At 39.6% G+C, this 27,701-nt stretch overlaps 1 protein-coding gene across 2 annotated transcripts; it reads right to left on the bottom strand.

Moving 5' to 3' along the window:
* Positions 1-8,273: 8,273 nt before the first annotated feature.
* On the bottom strand, positions 8,274-27,653 carry DPM1 (dolichyl-phosphate mannosyltransferase subunit 1, catalytic). Of its 2 annotated transcripts, XM_065565997.1 has the most exons (10): positions 27,513-27,653; positions 26,269-26,368; positions 24,772-25,043; positions 23,884-23,917; positions 21,270-21,346; positions 21,128-21,153; positions 19,411-19,506; positions 16,811-16,879; positions 16,439-16,553; positions 8,274-8,908 (listed from the first exon to the last, which is right to left on the bottom strand). In XM_065565997.1, exons 3-10 carry the CDS (start codon positions 24,844-24,846, stop codon positions 8,804-8,806), a joined length of 597 nt encoding a protein of 198 aa, XP_065422069.1. In that variant the 5' UTR covers positions 24,847-25,043; positions 26,269-26,368; positions 27,513-27,653; the 3' UTR covers positions 8,274-8,803. The 2 variants fall into 2 exon arrangements, with proteins under 2 accessions (XP_065422069.1, XP_005286297.1); XM_005286240.5 differs by lacking the exon at positions 24,772-25,043 and having other exon boundaries at positions 27,513-27,647.
* Positions 27,654-27,701: the final 48 nt, after the last annotated feature.

Raw genomic sequence — 27,701 nt, forward strand, 5'->3', positions numbered from 1 at the left:
GTCTCAAAACAGGGACCATGGATTAAATGGGCATAGAAATCTAAGTGTCCTCCTAGAGATAAGGCATACTAGTAGAGAAGCTTGTACAGCCATTAACTGAGATAAATCACTTCTGTGTATGCTGCTGAAGTTTCCCCTGTTGTCAATCCAGTACCTTTCATAAACACCGCATTTACTTAGTGAGAAACTTGAATTTAAAAAGTATAATTTAAATCCTAACTTCAGTGATTTGATAATTTATCATTTTTTTCATAAATGGATTTTCTCTTTCACCTATCATCTGGATCCTTTCTTGCAAATTTCTTGATCAGGGGGGAAAAAAAGCACAAAAGATTTTTGGAAACATTGAAATTAACCAAAACAACATGCTTCAATTTTTCAAGCTGGAGTCAGAAGGGGTGCTATACACAAAATGGAGGTGGAGTTTTGCCATTGAGTTCAATCAGACCAGTATTTCACTCTATTATTGATCAGGCATGACTAATTTTGTATTGTTATTTAAAAATTTGTACAATCTTGCATTGAATTTTCTAGATACTTCATTGGATAAGTCAATGTCTGTATGTTGGCAACTAGATATGGTCTGAAGTTTGTGTGTTTTAGACACAGATTAAAGCAGTGGTTCTTAACCTAGGGTGCATACACCCCGTGGGGGTGCGACACATCCTTTCTGGGGGTGCGAGACATGCCAGATTTTTTTAGAAGGTAAATCATCGAAAACACAAATTAAGTACAGGCATGTAAGTACAACTCCTTTGTTTCATCAAACCTATGTATTTATTAACATTATACATTTTTTAACGATTACTGTGTTAAATTTTAACTGTGAAATTAAAATAAATATATAATTCTCTTTCATTCTATAGTTATGATATATCTAGGTTTAAAGAACTGACCTACTTCAACAATTTTTGATAAGGGGTGCAAGAACATATTTTTGAGAACCAAAGGGGTGCAGGCTGCAATAAAGGTTAAGAACCACTGGATTAAAGCTATTGTGAAACACCTATTTTTACTAATATGGGGTTATATTGTAGGTGCAAGAGTATAATGCACAAAGGTCAACATTTGGCATTTGAGACTTATGCAAAGGAAACCAAAATAGAAAGGGAATTAATCAGGGCTGTCCACTAAAAGGGAAGGTCCTATGGAACCTTTTTGCTGAAGTAAGGCATTAAGTAATTCTAATTTTCATAGGAATTTGAAGAATTGAAATAAGAAATTGTTAAACAGATTATTACCTTTTGTGTTTTGAATAGGAGTAACGTTAATAAGACTTAAAAAACAACCCAACAACTTTAAAGATAAAATAGCATCAGCAATGTCAGCGCAGCTTAAGGACTTGCAGGGACAGCAGAGGGAGTAAAGACCATTTTATTTTTGTGGAACCTAGAAGTAGTAAGATTTGTATAATACTTTCTTAAAAATAATGTAGATTTAGGGTCTGATTTTAAGACATAATTGTATGTCTAATTTCCCATGCAGTCAGGCATGCAAATCAGGTAGTTGTATGTGCAAATTTGTGAGTGTAATTGTGTGCCCAATCTATTAAAAAAAACCAGGGCCTTATAATTCACAGGATTTTCCACGTCTACAAAATGAATACAACTAACGTTTTTAGGTCCAAACTTTCACCTGCTTCTACGTTCCTTTCAAATGCTATTATAGGTGAGAAATACACCAAGACAAAAATTGTTCTGGATAGTTATGCCATAATTTTGGTACCATGATTTTATATAATTAAATATGCTTTATTTATATATGTAAACATAATTGGTAAGCTATTGTTTTTTTGAATCATGTACAACTTTCCAGTACATAAGGAATTAGAAATTTGAGGAAGCACCAGCTTAGTTACATTGATTAAAAAACAAATCATGGAGTTGTGTAATGGAGTGAAGTGATTTGTTTTAGGACGGGAAGAGGAATGAGGCCTAGTGGAAGAACTGCTCAAAGAGCAGGTCTAATTTTCACACCAAAATTTAGGGAATTTGAATTTCAGCAAGTGGACAGCCCCAAACCCCCTAAATATTCTACCACAAATATGTAACTTTGCTTATTTGAGCTAAATACCCCAATGCCAGGGTCGTACTGGGCTCAATGTAGCAAGGTGCTGAGCCCCCACCCCAAATCCAGCAACATACTTAAGCACATGCGTTAACTTCAGGCACAATATTTCTGTAACTTCATTAGAACTACTCACATGCTTGAAGTAAAGCACAAGCTTAAGGGTTCAGTGGATTTTCAGGATTGAGCATTCTGTGAAAGCCCTAAGGAGAATCCTTTTATTTCCCCTACCCACAGTCAACATGTCTCCATTCTGCAGTTGCACAGATCTAGAGGCCCTGCATTATATCTGTCAGCTCCCAGTCCATGAGGACTGACTGCCTCCTGCCTGCTTCTGGAGCTAGCCAATTAACTGTCTGGGGGAGGGGAGCATCTCTGATACAAAGTACAAGGCACTTCCTTTCCTTCTTACCGTTAAGCATGCTGAGCCAAATTCATTCCTACTGTAACATCCCTGACTTCAATGAATTTACACCAGGACTTAGCATGACCTGCTGTCCTCACAGGGCACATGGATTCCTAAAAGCAGGGCAGTACGTCTACTCTAACATAATGTTTATGACTTTGTGGTATATAAATATAGGCAATGTAATAAGCCTCACCGGAAATGCTAAAATGTATGAAATTATTATAAAACAGGTATTGATATCAACACTTGCAGTAGGTTTTACTAAATTTTACCAATCTTCCCCCTCAGAATTTTCAACATAAACCCTGCTGAAGATCATAGCCTTTGCAGGAGTGACCACTCATAAGACTGTAAAGCAGTTCACATTATAAGCCCCTCATATATATGCAGTTTTTTTTTTTAAATCTCCTTTTTGTCTGAAATTTTCAATAACTGGTTTCTACCCAAAAGAAACTTAAAAGACAAACCCTTCAAGTGTATGACTTATGTAAAGGTCGGGGGGGGGGGGGGGGGGAGACAGGACATTTTCCCCATTATAGAAGAATTACATCTTTATCATTTTGGCCTGTCTACCTCAAAAACAGAATACATTTTTAACATTGTTAGTAGCCCTTAATGAAGATTATCAGTGGCACTAAAGTTGACAAATATTAGCTTTCTTTTAAAATACACGTCCATTAAAGTTCTGACCAGCTGATCACAACATTGCACTATTTATTACTGACATATTGGCTTTAGCATGCACATCAGTGGCACTTCTATTCCTATCCCCCAGCAGTGCAACCCAGTGTCATTTCACTGCACAAAATGGTGAATTTGGGGTTGGTTTCAGAGCCTGCACTCATGGGGGCTTCCTATGCTGCACAATACAGTGTTTGGGAGCCAAGGAGGGTCAGGAGCAGAGGATCCATTGTTGCGAAAGTCTTCCAGTCCCATGAACAGGGGTTATACTAAAATTCGGGAGGCTACTCTAGCCAGTAAGCTGGAGAAGCCTGATTGGAGAAAAAATGCTCCATGGTCCAAGAGGAAGAGAGAAGGTGAGCAGCTGTTCTCCCGCTGATACTTAGGCCAGTTCTAGGACATGGATTTAGGCATGCATTCACAGTAGACAATTCTGTTATGGTCATCAACTTTCTAATTGCACAAAACCAAACACCCCTTCCCCGCCCCTTCCGAGGCCCCACACCTTCTCCAAGGCCCTGGCCTCACTTGCTCCATCCCCCTTCCTCCATCGCTCACTCTCCCCCACCCTCACTCACTTTCACCAGGCTGGGCAGGAGGTGGGGTTGTGGGAGGGGGGTGAGAGGTCCGGCAGGGGGTGCAGGTTCTGGGGTGGGGCCGACGAGGAGAGGTTTGGGTGTGGGAGAGGGCTCCAGGCTGGGGCAGGAAGTTGGGATGCAGGGAAGGTATGGGCTCTGGGCTGGGGGTGCAGGTTCTGGGTGGGGCCAGAAATGAGGGATTCAGGGTGCAGGAGAGGGCTCTGGGCTGAGGCAGAGGTGTGTGTGTGTGTGGGGGTGAGGACTCCAGCTGGGGGTGCAGGGGGGCTCTGGGCTGGGGCCAGGGATTAGGGGTGCAGGGGGGCTCTGGGCTGGGGCCAAGGGTTTGGGGTGTAGGAGGGGGTGCAGTCTCCACCTGGGGGTGTGGACTCTGGGGTGGGGCTGGGGATGAGGGGTTTGGGGTGCAGGAGCGGACTCCGGGCTGGGGCAGTGGGACAGGAGAGGGTTCGGGGTGCTTACCATAGCTGCTGGGACGTGGCCACCAGGTCCCTACAGCCCCTAGATCAGGGGTTCTCAAACTGGGGGTCATGACCCCTCAGAGGGTCACGAAGTTATTACGTGGGGGGGTGTCATGAGCTGTCAGCCTCTACCCCCAAACCCTGCTTCACCTCTAGCATTTATAATAGTGTTAAATATTTTAAAATGTGTTTTTAAATTTATAAGGGGGGGTTGCACTCAGAGGCTTGCAGTGTGAAAGGGGTCATCAATACAAAAGTTTGAGTCCACTGAGAATCCCTAGATGCATGGGCAGCCAGGGAGACACTGCCCCTGCAGTTCCCATAGGTCATGGTTCCCAACCAATGGGAGTTGCGGAGCCATCCCTCAGGGTCAGGGCAGCGCACAGAGCCTCGCTGGCTGTTCATGCGTCTAGGGGCTGCAGGGAGCCGGCGGCCGCTTCCGGGAGCCGTGCAGAGCTAGGGTAGGCAGGGAGCCTGCTTTAGCCCCGAGCCCCTGCTGACTGGACTTTTAAAGGCCTGGTCGGCACCATTGCCATGGTCCCTTTTCAACCAGGTGTTCCAGTCAAACACTGAACACCTAGCAACCCTATCATGTGTACGCACTTCCAGAGAGAGAGAGAGACTCCAAGAACAAACATGAGCAGCTTCTTCAGAAGTGCAGGCTTTTAAGATCAGGTTAAAAGGGACTTGAATTTAAACAAAATGAGCTTCTGCTGCCTAATTCTCTCCTCCCACCCCACCCCCCACTTGTTTTCTTTAAATCTTAGAAATATCAACAATGGTCATTCCTGTTTTTTTCCTGGAGAACATATTGGATAGCTATAACTCTGAGCTGTCACACTTTTAGAAGAGCAGTGGTGTCAAAACATTAACAAAATTTTTCTCTTTCCAAATTGTTATTCACAGAAGTTTTATAATAAATGTGTTAACATACACAACCACTACCCCAATGTTTTGAATAGAGACTTTTTCCCCTCAGTTGCTCCACTTTCACTCTCTTGATTCTGTCAGTTGACAAGTTGTTGAGTTATCACAGTGACTTTTATACTAGACAAAAATCAATATTGCTAATGTAAAAGCAGTGCAAAATATTTATTTTTAACAGTGTTCAGGCCTTTGTTATAAGACATGAAATTTTTGTTTTGTTCCTTTGCATGTTGCCTCTAAGAGGTAGCAGAAGGGGGCTCTCTCACACAAACTGGTGTTCTCTCCTCCCTTCTCAAAAATTTAGTAGCAGGGCACTGAAAGGATTTTATTACTTTGTCTAACTCTACTACTGAAAATGACTACGCTAATACACTATTTATAATAGTTTGAAGAACTAACATTGTCTTGTCAACATACAGTGATGCAATTTCCCCCCCCTCCTTTAAATAAAAAGTCGTCTGTTCGCAAATCTCACTAATCTGCATTGGGTCTTCTGGTCAACAGTGGGTGACATTCACTCAATACACAAAGAAATGAGTAAACAGGCTTCATACAGGGTAATCCATCGTGGTTGACAGTGGAAGGAATTCACTTCCCAATTTGAGGACAGGGTGCATAGCTGCAGCCACTATTCAGCCCCCGATTTAAATGGGGACCACTATCCCTCCCAACACACTATTTTACAGGGGCCTGTTCACGTTCAGCAGAGAACCCACCTCTCTAGCATAGAGATGGTGCAGAGGGCCCCCACAACCTCACTGAGGGATACCATGGGACTCCTGGGGTGCAGGACCCTGGTGCACAGCCCTTCACCAAGGGGTGAATTTCACACTAGTGAAGTTCTATTGTCATTTCAAAAAGGTCACGATCTGCCCACCCCCATACTGATACCATGGGGCATTTTAGTTTTTCCTTTGAGGTTCTTTGTTCATGTTATTCAATATCACTCTTCGTAAAGACTAAGAAAAGTTAATTTACAATTAGTAAGTAAGAAAAGTTCTCTATATAGATAAATGTTGCTTATGAAGCAGTATTATAGATTTTGTTCCACATTTTCAGATCTCTCTGCAAACAAAAACGTGCAGGCACTTGTGTGCCTAATTTGCACACACAATCACCACACTTGCATTGATAATCAAGTAAACTGGCCAAAGACATGACCAGTTAGACACCTACCTTTCACAAGCAAACTGTAGTAACTGTGTGCACAAGTCAGATGAACACATTTTTGAACATCCAATTACACACATTTGAAAATTTAGGCCACATTGTCTTGCAGTTGTATCACAAATAACTGTGAATAGTGACTTTGGGGGGAGGGATAGCTCAGTGGTTTGAGCATTGGCCTGCTAAACCCACGGTTGAGAGTTCAATCCTTGAGGGGGGCCATTTAGGGAACTAGGGTAAAAATCTCTCTGGGGATTGGTCCCTTCCAACCCTGATATTCTATGACTTAATCCATACCTTCATCACCAGTGGCTATAAAACTACCTAGAGAAAAAAATGTGATCTCACTGCACCCCTATTATATGTTTTAGCTCATTTTAAACTTTACAGTGATATGGAAAAACTGTAATATTTTTGGAGTGTAAGGTAAAAAGACCTATAATTTAATATAAAAGTAGTTACAAACCTTTATGAGATGTCCATAGGTGGACCCTATTAATTTCAGGCTTCATTGGGCTTGGCCACCTTTGTGTACATTGCAGGATCAGGGCCTTAGAGTGCATCAAATGAAAGTATATAAATATGGACATAATTTGTTAGAACTGTGATGTACAGACAAGATATTACAAGGTGGATGGCTAAGTCAAATCCAACTGCAATTAAATTAAAGAAGTTGTGACCACAAATGTTTTTTAAAAAACAACTGATTAATATTAATTTCCTCTGAACACTTCCAATATTTTACTTAAAGTTGTATGTATTACAAAAAACTTTTAAACTAAGGAGGCTATGACACCAATAGATGGTAGATGTCCCAGTGATAAAATGCTGCTTAGAAATTGTTTATATTGTAAATATCCCAAGTGTGAACTAATCTAACATTCCTTCTGGTGTTTCATTTTGTTAACTAGAACCATAGATCAGATGTTTATATCTGCCTAGATAAAAGAATGCAAACAATTAAATAAAAATAATTATATTTAATGAAGTGTTATTTCATTCTTTGGCTGCTTTGTCTCCCTGCTGCCCTAAGTTTTCTAATGAATGTATTTTTTAAATCGGTACCAGTTATACACTCTATTACAATTCACAACTAGATAGTACTCTATTTTACATGTAATTTGGTATTTTTACTTTACAGCCAATTCTTTTCGGAGGCTGAGACATACTTGTCTGAATTATATTTAACATTCTTAGAACAACAGCATCCTCTGCTTTCCTCCTCCCCCATGGATGTTTGATTGCACTCCACAAAATAGGATTTTGAAGTGTCCACCACCTATAAGTCATTAGTGAAACATCGAAAAAATATAGAACTATGCTGTCTATACTTCATTCAACAGCTTCTAGAACAAATACAACTTCGGCACTGAGAACTATTGGTTAGAGCCTTCCCACATGAAGTCAACACAAGGGGTCTCTATAGATTTCAGAGAGAAGTGAATTGTGGCCTGTGTCACCATGGGTTTGGGTGGGATGGGTCTCTCTTTTTAAAAAATAAAAGTTTAAAGAGTATAAGCTAGTTAAAGAAAAAATGATCTATAATCATTCACAAAAAACTAGAGTAGTCCACATTTGTATATCTTTGTATTTCTGTTTTAAAGAGGCTTCTGTTTCTATCACTCCTGTCTAATAGCAGGTTTACAAAAAAACAAGTCCCTGTAAGCATTTGTATTAGGAAAGTCCTAAGCAACCTAACATTGTGTCATTTTACACACAGTCTTACTTTTCTCCAGCTCCCCTGTAAGTTTTGTAGAAATAGTCTGACATTCTATGTAGACTTTTGTTGGGGAAAAGAGGGACAGCTATTGGTACAAGTATATATAAAACCCCAATTATCTACAAACCACAAGGCAAAGATAAGATAAATCCTGTTTTTTCCATCATTACTTTCCTTTTTTTTTTAAGTCATCTTTAACTTTAACATGAATAAGATTATTAATTTATAATGTAAGCATGCAACCAAGCTTTATGCAAAAGATTATTTGAATTTATTTGTGTATTATTCTTAACACAGTATGTCTGACTGAAATTTTCAGTATTAGTCTGGAATAAAGACAAAAATATTTTGTTAGAATATAATTTAGAAAAAATGCAGCTTTCTGTATACAGTAGGATCTTGGTAATTTGCACACTTTATAATTTTCATGCACATAAGAGAAAGATCTCATGATACTTTTCAACAAAAATGTATAGCCCAGAACTGAAGTGTGGTCTAATTTATTAACACTTCATTATTCCTACAAAAAACAGTACTGCATGGGTTTTCGTTAGTATACATTGTTCATAAATACACTAGTTCATTTAATTTGAAAATAATATTCTGGTGATACAGTTTATTTGCTTTATTATTGTTGGTTCACTTAATCACAAATAGGTGATGGGTCTCCTGGTAACTAGGCAAAGCAGCAAGCTTGTACAACTGAATATGTTTTAAAAATTACATTTAACTCATAAGAATGTTGCATTTTAAATAAGAATTAACTTAGGGTAAGCTCTTATGTAGTTGCAAACAAAGTTAACAGTCCTTTTAAGAAAGACACTATTTCATTGCCTCCCAGTTTAGATTCTCCATAGACACGGTCCACAAATGATATAGGAACCTGTTAAAAAAAAACAACAAAAACCACAAGAACAATTTATTCTAATTATTTGAGGAATTTAACTTAATTAATATAAAGAAAATACAGTTTTAACTCTATTATGCATTTTATATTACATTTAGCACAATTAGTATGTTCAGAACACAGCATATTATCATTAAAAAAAGTGAAACTATTACAGATTTAAATATGTAGTGTGCTGGTTGTGTTAGCAAAGCTACTGTGCTTTTCCACATGGAGACCAGAATAGAAGACTGGTTCCTCAGGTTGGCAGAGACTTAGCAACAACACCTGTAGTCTACAAAGATGGATAGAATCTGCATTGGTGGTTCCTAACTTTTGTTGTTGGAGCCTCTCCTAGCAACTGATTTGTGGATGAATGCTATCTTCTGATGTCCCTGAATGCTGTGCTAGGTATAGTTGTGTCTGGTCTCACTGTACTGCTTTTTTTGTCTTTCATTTTTTACCCCTTTAGTGTGGATTTGTCTTTTGGTTTTTTTAATCCCTTTCTGATCCATCATCAGAAGGCTACATGCTGCATAGGATGGATGTCCATTAACAGCCTCATACGTGTCTGGGCTGCCTGTGCTCTCATTGTTTAGTGCCTTAGGAGCAAAAGGAGAAGAAAAGAGCAACTCGGGTTTGTGAGCTGCTGCCTGAGCTCACAGCCCTGATTAAGTGAGCTTCCCTCGTGGATAACTACATTAAGAGCTGCCACAGAAACAGAGAGAAAGGCTTAGAGGAATGCGCAGCACTTTCCCTACAGCTGTGAGAACATGCTTGTAAGGGAAATGGGGCAAATATCTGGGATCATGCTGCTTTCTTTATCATCACTGTTCTACCCATCAGTCTGAACTGTGCCTCAAGGTTGAGATACTAGAGTGTATGGTTGATCACACCTAGAGACAGGTCTAAAGATATTACTCTATCGTTAGCCACTGAGTTTTCTGAACAAACTGTTCTCAAAGATAGAATCAGTGAAATGGACACCCAAGGGCTCACAACATGCTGTGAAGTCCCAACCAACCTCCTTCTCTAAATTTCTACTGGGTCAGTGAGGCAAAAGTCCATTGGGGTGGTTTAGGCAGAGACTGCCATAACCGGAAGTGGCAGAGTTAAACAAGTATTTGCTTGATGCTCCAACATCAATTCCTCACCATTGGCAAAAGGGGGATCATGAAGTGGCCTTCTGCTCAACTTCACTGACATAACAGACACAGTAACCGTATTCAATGCACATTTGGTACACAACATCCACTTGGGTCTATGGCTCTTCAACAAGCAGTTTATGTTATTCTTAGAAAAAAAGTTGCTTAAAATACAGAATTTTTAGTTCCTTCAGTTATACAAACTTATTGTCCAATTCACTTGCTGTTCATGAAGCTTATAAACATATGCTTCTCCCTGGTACTGCCGTCTGTCCATTATTTTGCCAGAATGATATAAATACATTAGAGCAAGAGGAAGACCAAGGACTAAGTAGGCCCATTATTCAATGAGGAGGGAACGACAACAATAGAAAAAAATGAAGCAATGGCAGAAGTGTTAAATGCTTTTTTGTTTCACTTTTCTCCAAAAAGGTTAGCAGCAATGGGATGACTAACATAGTGAATATCTGTGTAACTGGGATAGGATCTGAAGCGAAAGTAGAGAAAGGACAAGTTAAGAATTATTTAGACAAGTTAGATGTCTTCAAGTCAGCAGGGTCTAATAAAATACATCCTAGAATACTTAAGGAACTATCTGAAAAGATTCTGAGCCATTAGCAATTTTCTTTGAGAACTTGTGGAGGATGCGAGAGATCCCAGAGGACTGAAAAGGGCAAATATAGTACCAAGGAATTATAGACAAGCCAGCTTAACTTCGGCATTCATAAAGATAATGGAACAAATAATCAGTCTGTAACACCTAGAAGATAACAAGAACAAATCATATCAAACCAACCTAACATCCTTCTTTGACAGGGTAACAACCCTTGTGGATGGGGAGAAGCAGCATATGATATACATCGTGACTTTAGTAAGGCTTTTGATACTGTTTCACATGACATTCTCATAAGCACACTAGGGAAATATAGTGTAGGGGAAGCTATCAAAGTGGGTGCACAACTGGTGGGAAAACAGTGAGAGTAGTTATCAATGATTCACAGTCATGTTGGAAGCACATATTGAGTAAGGTCTCGTAGGGATCTGTCCTGTGTGTGGTTCTATTCAATATCTTTATAAATAATTTGGATAACGGTGTAAAGAGTACACTTAAAAAGTTTGTGGACGATACCAAGCTGGAAGGGGTTACAAGAACTTTGGAGGACACATTTACTATTCAAAATAATCTTGACAAATTGGAGAAATGGTCTGAAATAAACAGGATGAAATTCAGTAATCATATATGCAAAGTACTACACTTAGGAAGGAATACTCAATGGGAAATGACTGCCTAGGAAGAAGTATGGCCAAAAAGAATCGGGGGGCATATAGCAGATCACACACTAAATGAGAGTCAAAATGTAATAAATACTGTTTCAAAAAAAGCAAACATCATTCTAGAATGTACTAGCAGGAGTGTTGTAAACAAGACACAAGAAGTAATTCTTCCACTCTACTAAGCACTGATAAGTCCTCAGCTGGAGTCCTGTGTCCAGTTCTGGGAACCACACTTTGGGAAAGATGTGGACAAAATAGGAGAAAGTCCAGAGGAGAACAACAAAAATGATTAAAGGTCTAGAAAACATGACCTATGAGGAAAGATTGAAAAAATAGGGTTTGTTTAGTCTGTAAAAGAGAAGACTGAGAGGGGACAGAGTCTTCAAGGTACGTAAAAGTGTGTTGTAAAGATGATGGTGATAAATCATTCTCCTTATCCACTGAGGACAGGCCAAGAAGCAATGGGCTTAAATTGCAACAAAGGGAGACTTAGGTTAGACTGTCAGGGTAGTTAAGCACTGAAACAAATTATCTAGGGAGGCTGTGGAATCTCCATCATTGGAGATTTTTTAAGAACAGGTTAAACAAACAACAGTCAGGGATGGTCTAGATCAGGGGTGTCAAACTCAATTGCACAGGGGGCCAAAACTCAAAACTCGCGGGCCGAACAGTATAACCATTTATTTAACAGACTAAATATTTATGTTTTTTAACCATTAATATGAACCAAAATACAGGATATCATTCCAAAATAAATACATTTCAACTTAAAATATTTTGCTCTTCATAAAAAAATATCCTGTCAATACAATACATTCAAAATCTGTACATGCTGGAATATTAAAAAATCTGAAAATATAAATAAAAAATTGAATTTAAAGCAAAAGTATAATCATAACAAATCATAACATTCCATTTTCTTGTCCTATTTAGTCAGAGCCTGATACTTGGAGTCTTTTCTTTGCAACAAGTTCGTTTATGTTTGGGGTTAGGTTCTGTGTTGTGAAGATTCTCAGGATCGATTGCAGGTGTTCATCAGTGAGGCGACTCCTGTGTGACGTTTTGTTAATTTTCATCACAGAGAACAGCTGCTCGCACAGATATGTGCTGCCAAACATGGACAGGATTCGAGCCGCATGTTGGCGGAGCTGCGGCATCGCTTCAGGAATGAAGCGAGTGAACTGTGCTGGCCCTGCAGTGTCGTACTTTGCCTTCAGTGTCCCGTTACATTGCAGTTCTATCAGCTCCATCTGCATTTCTACAGGTGCGGTTTCCACATCGACTGCAAATGGGTTGCGAAGCAGCTCGAAGTTACTTTTCTGTGCCTCAAAGTCACTGAAGCGCCGTGCGAACTCAGTGCGCAGCGCGCTGAGTTTTTCAGCAAAGGTGGCATTTGGGAAAACTGTGGCACTTTCTTGGTTCCGTATTACTTGGCAACAGGGAAAGTGAGACAAGTTGCATTGGTGCATTTGTGTCTCCCATAAGCGCAGCTTCACTTGAAATGCCTTCACTGCATCATGCATATCAGTTATTATGTGCTCCCGTCCCTGGAGTTGAAGGTTTAAAGTGCTAAGATGCGACGTTATGTCAGCCAGGAACGCCAACTCACATTTCCACTTTTCATCCCGCAGAACTGTGCAGTCTTTCCCCTTACTGTCCATGAACTGGCAGATTTCCTCTCGCAGCTCAAAGTGTCTTTTGAGAACTTTTCCCCGACTTAGCCACCGGACCTCCGTATGATATGGCATATCGCCAAACTCGCTATCTATTTCCCGCAGAAAAGACTGGAATTGGCGGTGATTTAAACCGTGGGCTCTGATAAAGTTGACGGTTTGTGTTACAGTGTTCATCACATGATCCATTTTTAGGACTTTAGCACTCAGCGATTCCTGGTGTATGATGCAGTGATACACTGTCAACTCACCGGCACAGTTCTCCTCCCGCATCTTTGAGCGCATCCTTCCCACCAGTCCATTTTTTTCACCACACATAGCAGGTGCGCCATCTGTTGTAAGTCCAACGAGTTTTTCCCACGGCAGTTTCATGTCGGTTACACTTTGAAATACATTTCCAAAGATGTCTTCTCCTTTCGTTGTCCCGTGCATCGATTTAATGTCCAGTATTTCCTCTGTTACGCACAAATTGGAATCCACACCACGGATAAATATCGCCAGCTGTGCAGTGTCAGTCGCGTCAGTAGTTTCATCCATGGCAAGGGAGTATGCAACAAAATCTTTTGCTCTTTCAATCAACTGTGTTTTCAAATCAGTCGCCATCTCACAAACCCGATTAGCAACAGTGTTTCTGCTGAGGCTTACATTTGCAAACGCTCGCGTTTTATCTGGACAAAGGACGTCGCACACTTTCATCATACAATTCTTTACGAATTCCCCCTCGGTAAACGGCCGTCCTGATTTGGCGATCTCTTCGGCCACAATGAAACTTGCTTTCACAGCAGCTTCACTTTGTGATTTTGCTTTGGTGAAAAACGTCTGCTGGGATGTCAAATTCTTCTTCAACTCCTCTACCTTTTGTAGCTTCTGTCCTGCGCTCAGGTTTTTGAATTTGTTCTCATGTTTCGTCTCGTAGTGCCGTCTTAGGTTATACTCCTTCATTACAGCGATATTACTCCCGCAAAGGAGACACACTGGTTTACCTGCAATTTCAGTAAACATATACTCATTCTCCCACCGGCTTTGAAAGCCTCGGTTTTCAGAATCAATTTTTCTCTTGGCCATTGTTGGGGTCTAGCTTTGATTTGATATTAGCGTTGTATACATCAACAGACCGCGAACTTGAACCGCGGCTTGCCGTTGGCGGCAATTGCACTGCATCATGGGATTTGTAGTGTGTGTTATTGGGGCGTCATATCACAGGGCCATTAAAAACAGATATATAAAACGATTTCGCGGGCCGGATATAATTGTATGGCGGGCCGGATGTGGCCCGCGGGCCTTGAGTTTGACACATGTGGTCTAGATAATACTTAGTCCTGCCTCAGTTCAGGCAACGACTAGATGACCTATTGAGGTTCCTTCCTGTCCTACAATTCTAGAAGAACTCTTAATATTCTAATACAAAAGTGTGTGTTAGAAAAGAATACTCCAGGGCCCAAATTCAACAAAATTAACTCTGCAGACGCATATAAAATAAAAAAATTGGATCTGCACTCAACTGGCAGTTTCAATCAGAAATCAGCTGGCATGTGTAATACAAATACACACCACACCCTTGTTATTGTGCCAGAACTGAGTATGTCTCATCTCCAGGCACAGCTGCCTATGCCAAAAGAGAGGCCAAGGCAATCATCTGGCAGATACAGTTCTACTTCTCACAACAAGAACAGCTAGCCAAAGAAGAACATAAACTAAGACATCCAACAAACTCCCCCAGCTTTCTCACTAGGATCCCTTTGACAACATTGATAAGCACCTCAACAGTTATATTTAGCTGGGCTAGGAAGGAAAAAAAAAATCAGTAACTCCATGCTGGAGAGGAAGTCAGTGCAAGATGCTTAAAGCGGGATGGCATTCCATGAACAGTGAAAAGAGAACATATTGTATTCACAAGCCATCCGACATTACAGTATCTCAGGGCACAACACGGTATCTCAGGGCACAATTTCCTCTACAGAATTAGAATTTACCTCCTAAACTGTTGCTGGACTACACCTTCTTGTTCAAGAGCATGTCATATTTTTAAATGGTGATGATTTACATAGTGCAAAAGCCGTAACCCTTATACCACCAGAATGTGCATCCTGTGCACTGAAATGCATTTCACACCTGGTACAAAAGAGCAGCAAAATAAAACAGAGAAGCATAGGAGACCATCCAGCTATGGCATATGCCAACTCTGCTTCACACCACACAACCGTTCTCTTTTAAGTTGGTAGATATCAACTATCTTTAATATGATAACTTGGCCATGAAAAGAAAAATTTTGACTACTACTGAATTTTAAAGTATGCACAGAACTGAAATCCTAATCTTCGTGTGCAGATTCTGCAATGGTGTGAGCATACACATACACACAAACGTGCCTAATTTAGACCCTAGCATCTGCAATTAACCAATCTGCATGCACATCTATGTGCCCAATTTTTCTGAAAAATCAGGGCCTTAAAGATCTGTATCTAGATAAGCATTTCCAGGAAGAATCTGTCAGAAACAACAAATATTTGTATGGTTCTAATATATAGGATTTAAATCTCATTTATACATTTTAAAATGTGTCATGAGTGCCTAGAGCTTGAGGATTTATCATCATTAAGTTTTGTATTACCATAGCACCTAAGAGCCTCAACCATGGACCAGGACCCAATTGTGCTAGGCACTATACAAACTCAGAACACAAGACTGTCACTGCCCCAATCTAAGTACAAGACAGGAGGCAGACAGACAGAAGGGGGAAATACAAGCAAACAAGGCGACATTATTGGTCAGCATAAGTAGCCTAACTATTAAGTATTTTTTAGGCATCCTGGCAAAGGAGAGTTTTAAGGAGATTTTAAAGGAGGATAATGAGGTAACTTTGCGGATGTTTTCAGAGAACTCCTCCCAATCGTGAGAAACTACAAAGAGATCTGAAAATTTAGCAAGTGGACAATGGAAGCTAGGAGTTTGTGCAAGGGAGATCAAGAGTAGGGATGGGTTGGGGACCCTGGACAAGTGGAGAGGAGAACGGAAGAGAGCAGATGAGAAACTTCTGCATCTGACAGGAGAGAAGGAGGAGAGAGAGAGTTACAGAAGGGGAAGGAAAAGCAAACCAAGGGGACAGAGAAGGTCATATCATATTTTGTCAATTTTCTCTTAGAAGAATTATGCAAGATCCTGCACAGAGAGACAAGTGGAGGCAGGAGGTGAAGGTCTGAAAAGTGAGTCAAAGGTGACAAAAAATATCAGCTATGATTGCAAGTGTGGGATTTAATTATGTTGGAGAAGCAGAGTTGTGTGCATAACCCCCTTAGGCTTATTTGAGAATCCCAGCCTATAGCTTCAATGATACTTCGTATGAGTTCTTGCTTGGCAGTTTCTTTGCTTCTAATAGCCCATACCCACATTTACAGTATAAAATTGAAATGTGATTTTCTATGTTTTTACTGTACCTCTCCAATAGTGTATCCTAACTGTCTAGCTCGAACAATCATCTCCATCTGGAAGACGTATCCTTTAGAAACACATTTTTCCATTAGTTTCTGCAAGACCTCCTTTCTGTATAACCTGTAAATTGAAATGAAATTGAAACCTGTGGCAAAACTTTGGATTTCAGATACAAAGATAACATGTACAGGCATTGTACTTACAGCCTACCCACATTACAACTGTTTAAAAATAGTCACGAGACAGTTTTATGACTCCAATCCATCTTTCTTTACTCTAATGGATGTCAGAGTCCCACTACGTATTCTTGGCTAGCAATTGAGAACATTTTAGTACAACTTCATAATTATAAAAAAAAAAAAAAAAGAGGCATGTACCTGAAACTTCCTGTTAAATCTGATGCACCTGGTCTCAACAAAACTTGAGTTACAAAGTTGGCACCACGACTGTCAAAGAGGATATGCATGTCAATAACCACTCAAAACAAAGTTTAGAAAGCACAAGCAGGGTTTCCACAAAAGAATTTACCATTTTAACATAAAAAAGGCAAGCTTTTATTACTTTATATGGAAAGTTGTATAACTAAATAGGTTTTCACTGCACTAGACTTGATTAATAAATGTGGAATTTGAAGTAAAAAATGTTTAGATCAGTAAATACACATTTTACTTTTCAACTGGAAGTGAATATACAGATAACTGAATATTCTTTAAGAACAAAATGCTGTTTTAAAAAGCCAGATTTGCTATCGTATACAATCACACATTATACTGCATTGTAAAACAAATTGCAATACAAAATATTTTGCAATATAATTTTAGACAGATTAGTCCTCTGCTTGGATCATGTTCACCTGTAAGGGGAGGAGAATGATGGCCTAGCAGACAGGACATTGAACTTAGATGTAGAAGATCTGTATTCAAATCCTGGCTCAGGAAGATTTCTGCTGTGACTGTGGGCAAGTCATTCCTAAGGTCTCACAACTGTAAGGGGGCATGACTTCATGTATAACTCTGTAGCTCCAAGCACACTTTGGACTCTAGACAGTAATTATATATAGCCAATATATGAACAGAATCAGTACATTCCACTTCCTCCAGGCTTTTGCTCTAGTCAGTCTGGTTTGGTTGGCAGGAAGAGGAGGATAACTCATCCAGCCATTTCTGATTTTTTTTTAATTATCAGAAACTTATTAATAAGTGAATAGACTGATGTGAATTGTTTGAAGTGTACAAAAAAAAAGTCCATTTATTCTAAGGTATCCAACTCTTGCTTTGGGGTTGCCATTTAGTTTTTACCTTATCCAATTAGCTAGCAAACAAGTAGTCCCTCTCAAAGAATGCAGCTCTTCGCTTCAGATTTAACATTGCTACAATATTATATCACCCTGAACTCTACCACAGTTTCCAGTCTAAGAATGATTGTTCTATCTTCATCAGTTCCTGTGGGGTCTGACTTAAACCCAAGAGGAAAAAACACCCACATCACCTGAAGCTTACAAGGACCTCTGTGTAAGCTCAAAAACTTGTCGCTCTCAGCAACAGAAGTTGGTCCAATAAGAGATATTACCTCCCCACCTTCGTCTTTCATAAAAATAAAATAGCCATTAAAATAAAAAAAACCCTAAACATAATAGGTGTGGTGGCAACGCCTTTTCAAAAATGATTACCAGGGCTTCTGCTCCCAATTCTTTTGAGGACCAACTGAGTCAGACTTGTTTTAGTGAACAGACCTTAGACAAATTTGAGAAGAGCAAGATTTTATATGGAAGAAAAATCTACCCCTGCTGATTCAGCCCTCAGTGATTACAAGTCCACCACAGAATTCAGAAGCTGATCTCCATGTTCATATGTGACTTATATATAGCATTTTTATTTTATCTTCTCTTTAGGGAAGAAAAGATTTCCAACTGTCCATAGTTAGAACTGTATTAGCCTTTCTGGCAAGATCTAAGGAATGGTTTATATGCTGGTAATTAATTTTAACATGAAAACTTGTTAGATAACTCTTAATAAATGAAAGACAATATTATAACCAAAAGGAGATCGAGTGGTTTATTGTCCCTGGGAAAGGCCAGCACAGTCTTTAAATGTAAAGGTACACACCTATGAACTTGGAAGAAATGCAGCAGTGTTCTATTTGTGGCAAGGAAGGGAAATAGGAAATAGAAGTTACTGTTCTATTTGTGGCAAGGCCAAAAATTGTCCCAAATTGATATACTGCAGATTTACCCACAGTAGTGTTCCAAGTCTGACCTAAGTAGTCCAATTTCCCCAAAGGGATCACATGGTTAAGTTTTTTCTTGATGTTTTCTTAGCCAGAAAATTTCCAGGCATACAAGTTTCTATTCTATTATTAAATATGCTTTTGTGATGAGAAGTACTGTTCTGTTTAAAGTACTTATATGTCCAGGGCCGGCGCAACCCATTAGGCGACCTAGGCGGTCACCTAGGGCACTAACATTTGGGGGTCGGTGACTGCAGCAGCGGGACCTTCCGCCCCCTCTTTCGGGGGCGGCATTTTGGGGGGCGGGACCTTCCGCCGCCTAGGGCGGCAAAAAAGCTGGTGGCGCTCCTGTATACATCCCCGCATCACTGTTTTATCTTAGTGCCTTACAGTCTTTATTCTAAACATCTTTGGGAGGTAGGAAAGTGCTATCCTAATTTTACAAATGGGGAACAGAGAGGCGAAGTAACTTTCTGTGTGTGATCCTGGGCAAGTCTCTGGTGGAGCACGGAATTAAGGCCGGGTTTCCCAAGTCCTAGGCTATAATGCCTTAACCACTGGACATTCTTTCCTAGTCATTTGAGATCTAGTCCAGTTCACACAGATCGGCAATTTAGACTCCCGGGAAGGGGGAGTCCCAGAGATGAAAGACATGATGATTTATCGGTTGAGAGTGCTTTTCTTTGAAATTATTGAAAAAAATTTGAGCAGCAATTTTCTTATCTGCAAATATATAGGTAAAAATACTAACCTGATTATTTTTCTTTTCAAATCCCAGCCATACACACCTCCATTTCCTTTATACCGAGTTCCAGACACAATGTCAAAGTTACCTTCTTTTTGCTTTCTTCAAGAAATACAATTTATTTCAAACATGAAAAGTCATTGTATCAGTTTAAAACAAATTTATATTTTATAGATCTTCAAACAAGATGGGATAGAAGTTGGCATGAAGGCAATAATTATGTTGGTTATAAGCACTATACATTTATATACCTTTTTAAACCACTCTCTTTACATTCTTATAAAGCAGGACTATTTCAGAGCATCTTGTGATGCTTTTTACCATCTATCTCATAGAACTTCAAAGACTGCTTCATGAATAATTTATCTAGACCTACTTATTTTAAAAAGGCAAAAGAAAAATTAGACTCCAATGTAAAATGGAGATTTTTTTTAAAAATACGTATTAAAATATTTAAACAACACAAACTGACAGTAACAAGGAAATTAAAAGATAAGTCTGACACTATCCTGCGCCCCCCACTGTACATAGCTCTGCAGGATATTATATGGAATCCATTGTTTGAGATCTTCTGCATTACAGCCCAGAAAGAGGAAAATTATAAACAGAGTGACACCCTTAACTTTGAAGGTACTTGCTCGCGATTATTTTTGATACAACTTCAAATGTTAAGAAAAAAAATGTTCCATAATTAGTGAGAGTTAACTCTATTTTGTAACTGGGTACTGTAACTTTTAACAGAGATCACTGACTCACTCTGGAAAACAAAAGTTTTGTTCAGGGACTGTTATTGTAAAATAAAATCTAGTTTTAGTCTTTAATTGTTTTGACTGATCTTTTAACTATACCTATACCTCTATTCTCAAAATGATAAATAATAGCTATAACTGTTCTATCTAGCTATTTCACAAAATTTAAAGTCTGGTTCTACTCTGATAATTAATAACTGCATTGAGGAGTTTCATGATTATTGTTTATCAGTGACTCCATATCAAATATCTTCGGTTTGCAAGTAAATAAATGTTTTTTCTTCAAACTGGAAGCCCTGCAAAAATCAACCTAGGATCTCTCCTTCTTGTGCATCATCACTTGGAAACCAAATTCCACCTCAATTACACCCATACAACCCCATCGCCTTTAACTAGTTTGCAAAGGTGTAACTTATTAAACACATCTACTGATGATGCACTAGCAGGACTAGAATCCAACTCTCTCTCTCTCTTCACTATCCTGGCTCCTGCAGGGACAACAGGAATACAAAGCAGTAAAAAACTTAATTTAGTCATTCAATTCAGCATCTCTAATGCTGACTGCACACATGAAGCAGAACTGTAGAGTAAGAAGATCCCATTTGTACTAAGTTACTTTTCAAAGTAGAACCAGTTAAAGGAGAAACATAAGTGCTTAGTCACACCTTCTTTCTTCCTTTAAAGACATGTTCTTGTAGTCCTTAAGCAAATAAAACTTTCATTAAAGTCTATGGGAGTTTTGCTGGAGTTAAGGATTAATGTCTGTGGTACTGGTACTTTAGAAATATTTGGGTCTTATTAGAGCCACCCAAATCCTTGCCCTGACTATGTTTCTTGTTGCAGTTGGTGCTAAGCCTTGAAACAGCCTTTTTGATTCAATGAGGTAGCTATACAGCAATGGAAGGTATTCAAATGTTAACATAGAACTTCAACAGCTTAAAAGTTATACTCCAAATATTAAAAATGGTACCCACCTGATGAACTCTGGAATAAATTTTGGCTGAAAACAGGCAGTTGGGTGGGAAAAGAAGAAAAAGAAAAACAGTCAGTAACAATTAATTAAAAACACTTACCAAAAAAAAAAAAAAAAAAAGATCACGCAAGATATAAACTTACATGGTGCGAGAGGTCCGCATCCATAATAATAATGAAATTCCCTGTGGCATGCTGCATTCCATGAATATACGCAGTGCCTGGTGAAGACATCATAGAAATAATGTCATCACTATCTTAACATGCACACAGGTCTCTAAGCAGATTCAATCTTTCTACAACGTCTCAAAATTATATTACAAAAGCGGATTAAGTAAATGCTCCTGAGTTTTTTGTTTTTGTTTTAAATAGGATAGAAAAATCATCTTAATGTTTGAAGATTAATGTTTCTCCAATAATTTCGGTACTAGATTCCAAAAGTGTAAAACTTTGCAGGACAAACTTCACTGCAGTAGAAATAACCAGAAAAACATCACTTGGTAAATGGATAGCCAATACAGGTAAGATTTTCCACAGTGCCTAAAATACTCAAAAATAGACTTGCGCACCTAAGTCACTCAGTTGCTTTTGAAAATTTTACCACTGATCTTAAAGATTCTTCTTATTAACTACTACTTTGTTCAGTCAGTCAACATTTATGAAAATGCTCCATCTGATGCCTAAGCTAAAAATCTTTCCTTCCTCAATTTAATTTTTTTTGTTTTAACCACATTATGTGAATCAGTTCATCAATAAAAGACAGAACAAGTTAAGGTATCCAAGTTTCTCCTCAAGAAGGCCACTTTCCGATCTCAGTGACGCTGTTTTAAGGCCACATTTTTTCCAATAACACTACAATGGCATAATTGAAATCAAAATCTGGCACATGGTCTTCATTACCTCAGATTAACTTTGCTGTCCTCCTAGAAATTTTCCAAAATGTAAATGTCAGTTTTTAAAAAGCATGCATCCAGATGTGGACCTTGGTGCCCATATCAAGCATTTACACAGGGAATTCTACTTCTAGTTAATGAACAGCTCATCTCTTGTCTCTGTCTCATAATGTTTGCAAAATTACAAGCCAGGAATGTTACTGATCCATGTAGTGTATATAACTAGTAAATAAACTTATTACAGGAAAGACAGGGTGCATTAAAAACCCTGAACCAAGCCAATTTTAATAAATATAAATAAATATAGGACTTTGTTCTTTGAAACACAGAACAGGGGATCACAACCAAGGTCAGGATAAAAATTAGGTAGAAAATAAAAAGATACCTAGGTTTCTTAGGGCCTCATATCTAAATGAGAATATAAAGGGTGAATTTAAATACAGACAATTCAGTATCAAGACTTAGAACTTTGTTCCCCTTTTGGGTATTGGCACATACCATAGTTAAACATTTCCTGTGGTACAAGTAGATTAACTGCACAATATTCAATAAACAGGGCACCTGAAATACTTCAAAAGGAACAGGAGTACTTGTGGCACCTTAGAGACTAACAAATTTATTAGAGCATAAGCTTTCGTGGACTACAGCCCACTTCTTCGGATGCATGGCATGCCGTCCATGGTAGTCCACGAAAGCTTATGCTCTAATAAATTTGTTAGTCTCTAAGGTGCCACAAGTACTCCTGTTCTTTTTGCGGATACAGACTAACATGGCTGCTACTCTGAAACCCGAAATACTTCACCAGCTTGTGGGAGTGTCGAGATTCAGTAAGAGACAAATACTGATTTTCATTAAGTCAAGTAGGTAAGTTGTGTTCCATTGCTTTTTCCATTTCAATTATTGGAAGTGAAGAAATCTGGCCTGAGTCCGAACAGACTAATCTTCCCCCAGTATGTTTTGTGATAAATGTTTACACTTGAGTAAGAAAATTATCAAATGCTTAATTTTTGCCTTTTTTTAAGTAACAATGAAAAACAGACATGGTCTGCATATTCCTTGAGTAGTAGTAATGAGTCAATGGTGGAGTTACAGAAGGCCCAATCTTGATCATTTAAATTCACAGCAATCTTAGAATTGATTACAGTGGTTCAGGATTGGCCCCGAAATTAGGACTATATCCTGGTATGTGATAATCAACTCTTGTAATGTGCCTAAAAGACTTCAAATAACACTGAACTTAATAGGGGAGGATAGTGCTCAACAACTTGCATGACTGGATCCTCAAGGGAAATGTATGATTTGAATTACAGTAGTACCAACATGTCCTGTTAAACTGATCCAAGCCACAATAAGCACTGTACAAACACATAGTAGGAAAGAGTCCCTGCTCTGAAGTCCTTAACAAATTAAGTTCCCAGTTCTGCAATTTGCTGCACATGGGTAGACTGTTACACTTGCGCAGAGCCCTAGTGACTTCACTGAGTCAACGGGGTACCATGTGAGCACAGCAGTCTGCCCATGTACAAGTGACAACTTGTCTAAATTTAGGACCCGACTGCGTAATAAGTAGGTGGAGCAGGGGAAGGAGGATGAGCATAGTAACTGTTTTCCTGCTACTATGTAGACTGGCCAAGACCACAATTTGCAGGTTTGAGGTTGTGGGGAACTTCTTGTAAGTTCACTATAATATAATGTGTGTGGTTTTTTAAATCACTGCACATTTGTTTACTTGTAATTACTTGATGAAAACGTTTATTTCTGTCTGAGGGTTCCACTATGACTCCTATGGAATGTTAAAACTAAACCCCAAACAAAACAGATAGCAGGAAGTTTTACGCTAAACCAGAAGCTTAATGAGTACTTACCCAATCCCAGCTTTTTTGCTCTGGGTCTTAGAAGCTGCAAGATATTTGGGGGGGAGGGGATTAGGCCATAAATTAATAAAGTTATATTAGCTGAGACTACAGTTTCTCTCACGTTCAGTGATATGCCACCATTGCATAGCTCAAGATGCTGAACCAATATTGAAAGAGATCCTTTTCCTTTAAATATTTAGATACCACAGAGAATCAAATTCATCTAAGGAAAGACAGGTTCAATGGAAACATTTATATTAACTGGATATATAAACTAGATTAAAAGCCAATCTATTTTAAATTTTACTGAAGAACTGCTATGTAAGGAAGTCATTCCGGTTGTTTTCTTAAGCCTCTCCTCCCCCAATACCCACTGTTTGAAATACCCTCTTACAAAGCTGAACACACAATTTCCCCCCCACCAATTTTGTCGGGTGACAAATATTAAGAGGTAATACCTGAGCAAACTCTTGGAGTGACTTAAGATAGTCAGTACTGGATATACACTTTTTACACACAAGTGTAATTCAGCTTAATAGTCACTCATCTTACTGAAAATCATCAGTAAGATTTTATTTGGATGACCTACCACATCCTTGCTCCTGTGCTGACCATTCTCAGCTCCCATAGAAGCTGAGCTCCCTCTGACACCTCACAAGTCTAGGTTTCTAGGCCGTTTTTTTTTTAAAAAAAAAAAGAGTCTAACATTAGACACTCAACTCCATATTTAGATTCCTGTCTGATTTTCAAGAGTGTTGAGCACCTCAAAATTCCCACTGACATTAATAAGAGTTGGTGGGTGCTCATTGAAAAGGGTGAACCAAATATGGACTTTGGAGTCTAATTTTAGATTTCTTGATTTGAAAATGTTGGCTTCTTCTGATACATTATACGTGCCTGTGAGATCATGAACATTAGTGTGAAAACCAAAGGAGGACAAGGATAGAGCTTCTGTAAAAAGTTAGTCATCATTAGAGCTTCTATAGAGTGGTTATTTCATTCTCTTTTCTTTTCCCCAAAAATCTTTGTATGACTCTGTGTAGGAATCTCAACTCCTCTGTTTCTCAGCCAATTTTAGAAAATCAAAAGTAGATTCATCAGCATCCATTTGCTATAAACTTCTTGACCTTCAGTAATGGAGTTTCCTCAGACCAGGATACAGTTACTACCTAGTAAATAGGAAGAACCATCAAATTATTTAAATACAGACCTTTGTGTATCAGTCAGAACTGATTTTGCTCACTACCCACAATTAATTTCAGGAAGCAAAGAAATACTCTCTCATTTTCCTGGCATTAGACCAGAGTAAGCAGATACCTATGCCTGCATGGAGTTCCATTGAATTATATGGGGCTCCACGCTGTATCAAGGGTCAGCTCATGTGGATGCAACTGCAGGATCGGGGCCTTAGAGACAAATAGTGACCTGTATTTGGTATAACTGTTTTATACAAAGTAGCAATAGAAAATTCAACAAAAAATTCCAAACTCCATATACACACTTCTCCTTACACAATCTTTAAAAAGATTATTTTAATTCACTAAACACAATCTTAAACTTCAGCCCAGAAAATGAAATTTACAACTGCCAATTAATGGACCCAGGAGGTGGGGGGGGGAAGAGGGATATAAAACATATTACATTTTTTGTTGCTCAGAACACAATGAAGCTGAACTTCTAGTTCTCAGACCATAGTATGCTTATGTGCTTTTATCACTGAAATGAAGCATCTTTAAATACTCAAACGCTATTGTTCTGTAGTAGTACAGAGAACAAAAACCCTTAACAATCCTGTTAGAAGGTTCTTCTAAGTAAATATACTAATTAATATGAAGTAAATTATGAAAAGTAGACTAACATACATCTGCGTAGCTGCTCACACCTGCAGCCAAAGAAAGTGAAATTCAGCTTTATCTACTCCTCATCTTTCCTTTTAAATATCCACAGGCCAAGTACAATCATCATAATTTCTTTGACCAGAATGAAGTATGTGCACAAAGTACTGAAAACACTTTGTAAACTTTGTACTGTTAGTCTCAAAGGTGCCACAGGACCCTCTGTTGCTTTTTACAGATTCAGACTAACACGGCTACCCCTCTGATACTTTGTAAACATAAATTCATGGGGCTTCACAATATTCCCTGTGAGGCTGCTATTATTACTATCATCACCATTTATCATCATGGCCTCTTAATATCTCTTCTAGTCCTACACTTCTATGATTTTATGGTACGGTAATCTGGGTCACAAAAGTTAAACAGATTGCTCAGGGATATAAAGAAAGCCAAGTCTTGCACTCAGAAGCCCCAACTCTAATCCCCCATTCTAACCACTTTAAATACTTCCCAATCCAACAAAAAATAAAAGCAAAAAGAAAAAAAACATACCACTCACAATTTTATCTGAACCATATATCTTTTCCAACTGTTCAGCAACTTCCCGTGTCCCATCTGGGCTTCCATCATCTATGACTATAATTTCAAAGTTGCTTCCACTGAAATGACAATTATTTTGAAATGAACATGTGGAAAGCCAATTTCAGCAGCTATGTTGTTTCAAAAGGCTTGAAACAGGAGAACAAAATGCAGAATGGTCTGCTAGCAGCTAGAAATACAAAAAGTTGCAGCTTTTAGAGACATGTTTTAATGTATTCCTGTTGTATTTGCATCTTAAGTGGCAGTTGCTTCACAGCAAATTGAAACAGTACCAGCCTGTTCATCATCTTACTACAAGACTCATTTCTAGTCCCAAGCCTATGAGACTCTGGATATTAAAATGATCATTGGTCCCTTGATCTAGTAATTTTTCCTCATAGTGGTGCAGGGGTGATTACAAGTGCTAGATTTGTACTCTGTTTACTGTAATTTTGTTTCCCTAAATAGTCAGGGGGGGGGGGGGGGAAAGGAACTCTTCACTGTTAGAGGAGAGGCACAATTAGCTACAGCACTTTCCACTGCTAACAGAAAGATTTTAGAATTTTCACACCATGAATGACTTTATTATCCCTCTAGGCTATTGCTAATACTTTATAAATTCTTACGGACAGGGACCAACTAGTTATATGAATATTTATGCTCAGATTTTCAAAAATCTGTGTGTGGGGGGTGTGTGTGTAACTATATAAAAAGCCAAAGAACTCCGAAAAGCAGCCCCCGACTTAATTGTAAGCTTCTTGGGGCAGGCACCGCAGTTTTGTTCTACAGGTGTGACCCCAACACAATGGGGGCCCGTGTTAGGCACTACCACAAAACAAACAGTCATGTTAAAGCCTAGCCTCCCCTAGGGCCCCGCAGCCCCGTGAAAAGTGACGCTGGAGAGGTTACTAACGCGGAGCGCCCGTGTCCGCAGGGAGGTTCCGACGGCCGGAGCTCGGCGAGCTGCAACGGTGGCCGACCCGGGCTCCGCAGCGCGGCTGGACTGGCCCGTCCCTGCTGCGAGCGGCCGCACTCTGCCAGCGTACGTTCAGCCCCCGCGGGGATCCCCGCACAGAGGCGCCGGGTCCAGCAGGCTCCCGGGGACAGGGACCCCGGCTGAGCGCGGCGCCCACGCAACACGGTTCTGGGGAGGGAGCGGCGGCGCGGCCCGGCGGGGGCGCGGAGTCAGGCACGGGTGGGCGGGGGAAGCCGGGCCCGGGGTACCTCTCTTGGAAGCTCCGCACCAGCAGCCAGACGATGAGCGGCAGGTTCTCGCGCTCGTTGTAGGTGGGCAGCAGCACCGAGTACTTATCCCGAGCTCGGTTCCGGCTGGCCGCGGCCATGGCGGGGCCACAAACCACCCGGAACTAGGGGAGCGGTTACTACACTCGGGGAATGAAGCAGCCAATGCGC

Source organism: Chrysemys picta, chromosome 13 (assembly GCF_011386835.1).
Source record: "Chrysemys picta bellii isolate R12L10 chromosome 13, ASM1138683v2, whole genome shotgun sequence".
NCBI classification, from domain to species: domain Eukaryota; kingdom Metazoa; phylum Chordata; order Testudines; family Emydidae; genus Chrysemys; species Chrysemys picta.

What these genes read in the sequence shown, in the direction of transcription:
- DPM1 (XM_005286240.5), bottom strand. Translation starts at nt 27,631, where the DNA reads ATGGCCGCGGCCAGCCGGAACCGAGCTCGGGATAAGTACTCGGTGCTG. An exon ending in GTGCGGAGCTTCCAAGAGAG is followed by an intron (nt 26,369 to 27,512) that starts GTACCCCGGGCC and finishes TTGTCATTTCAG; the next exon opens with TGGAAGCAACTTTGAAATTA. An exon ending in TTTATTCCAGAGTTCATCAG is followed by an intron (nt 19,507 to 21,127) that starts GTGGGTACCATT and finishes TATTTCTTGAAG; the next exon opens with AAAGCAAAAAGAAGGTAACT.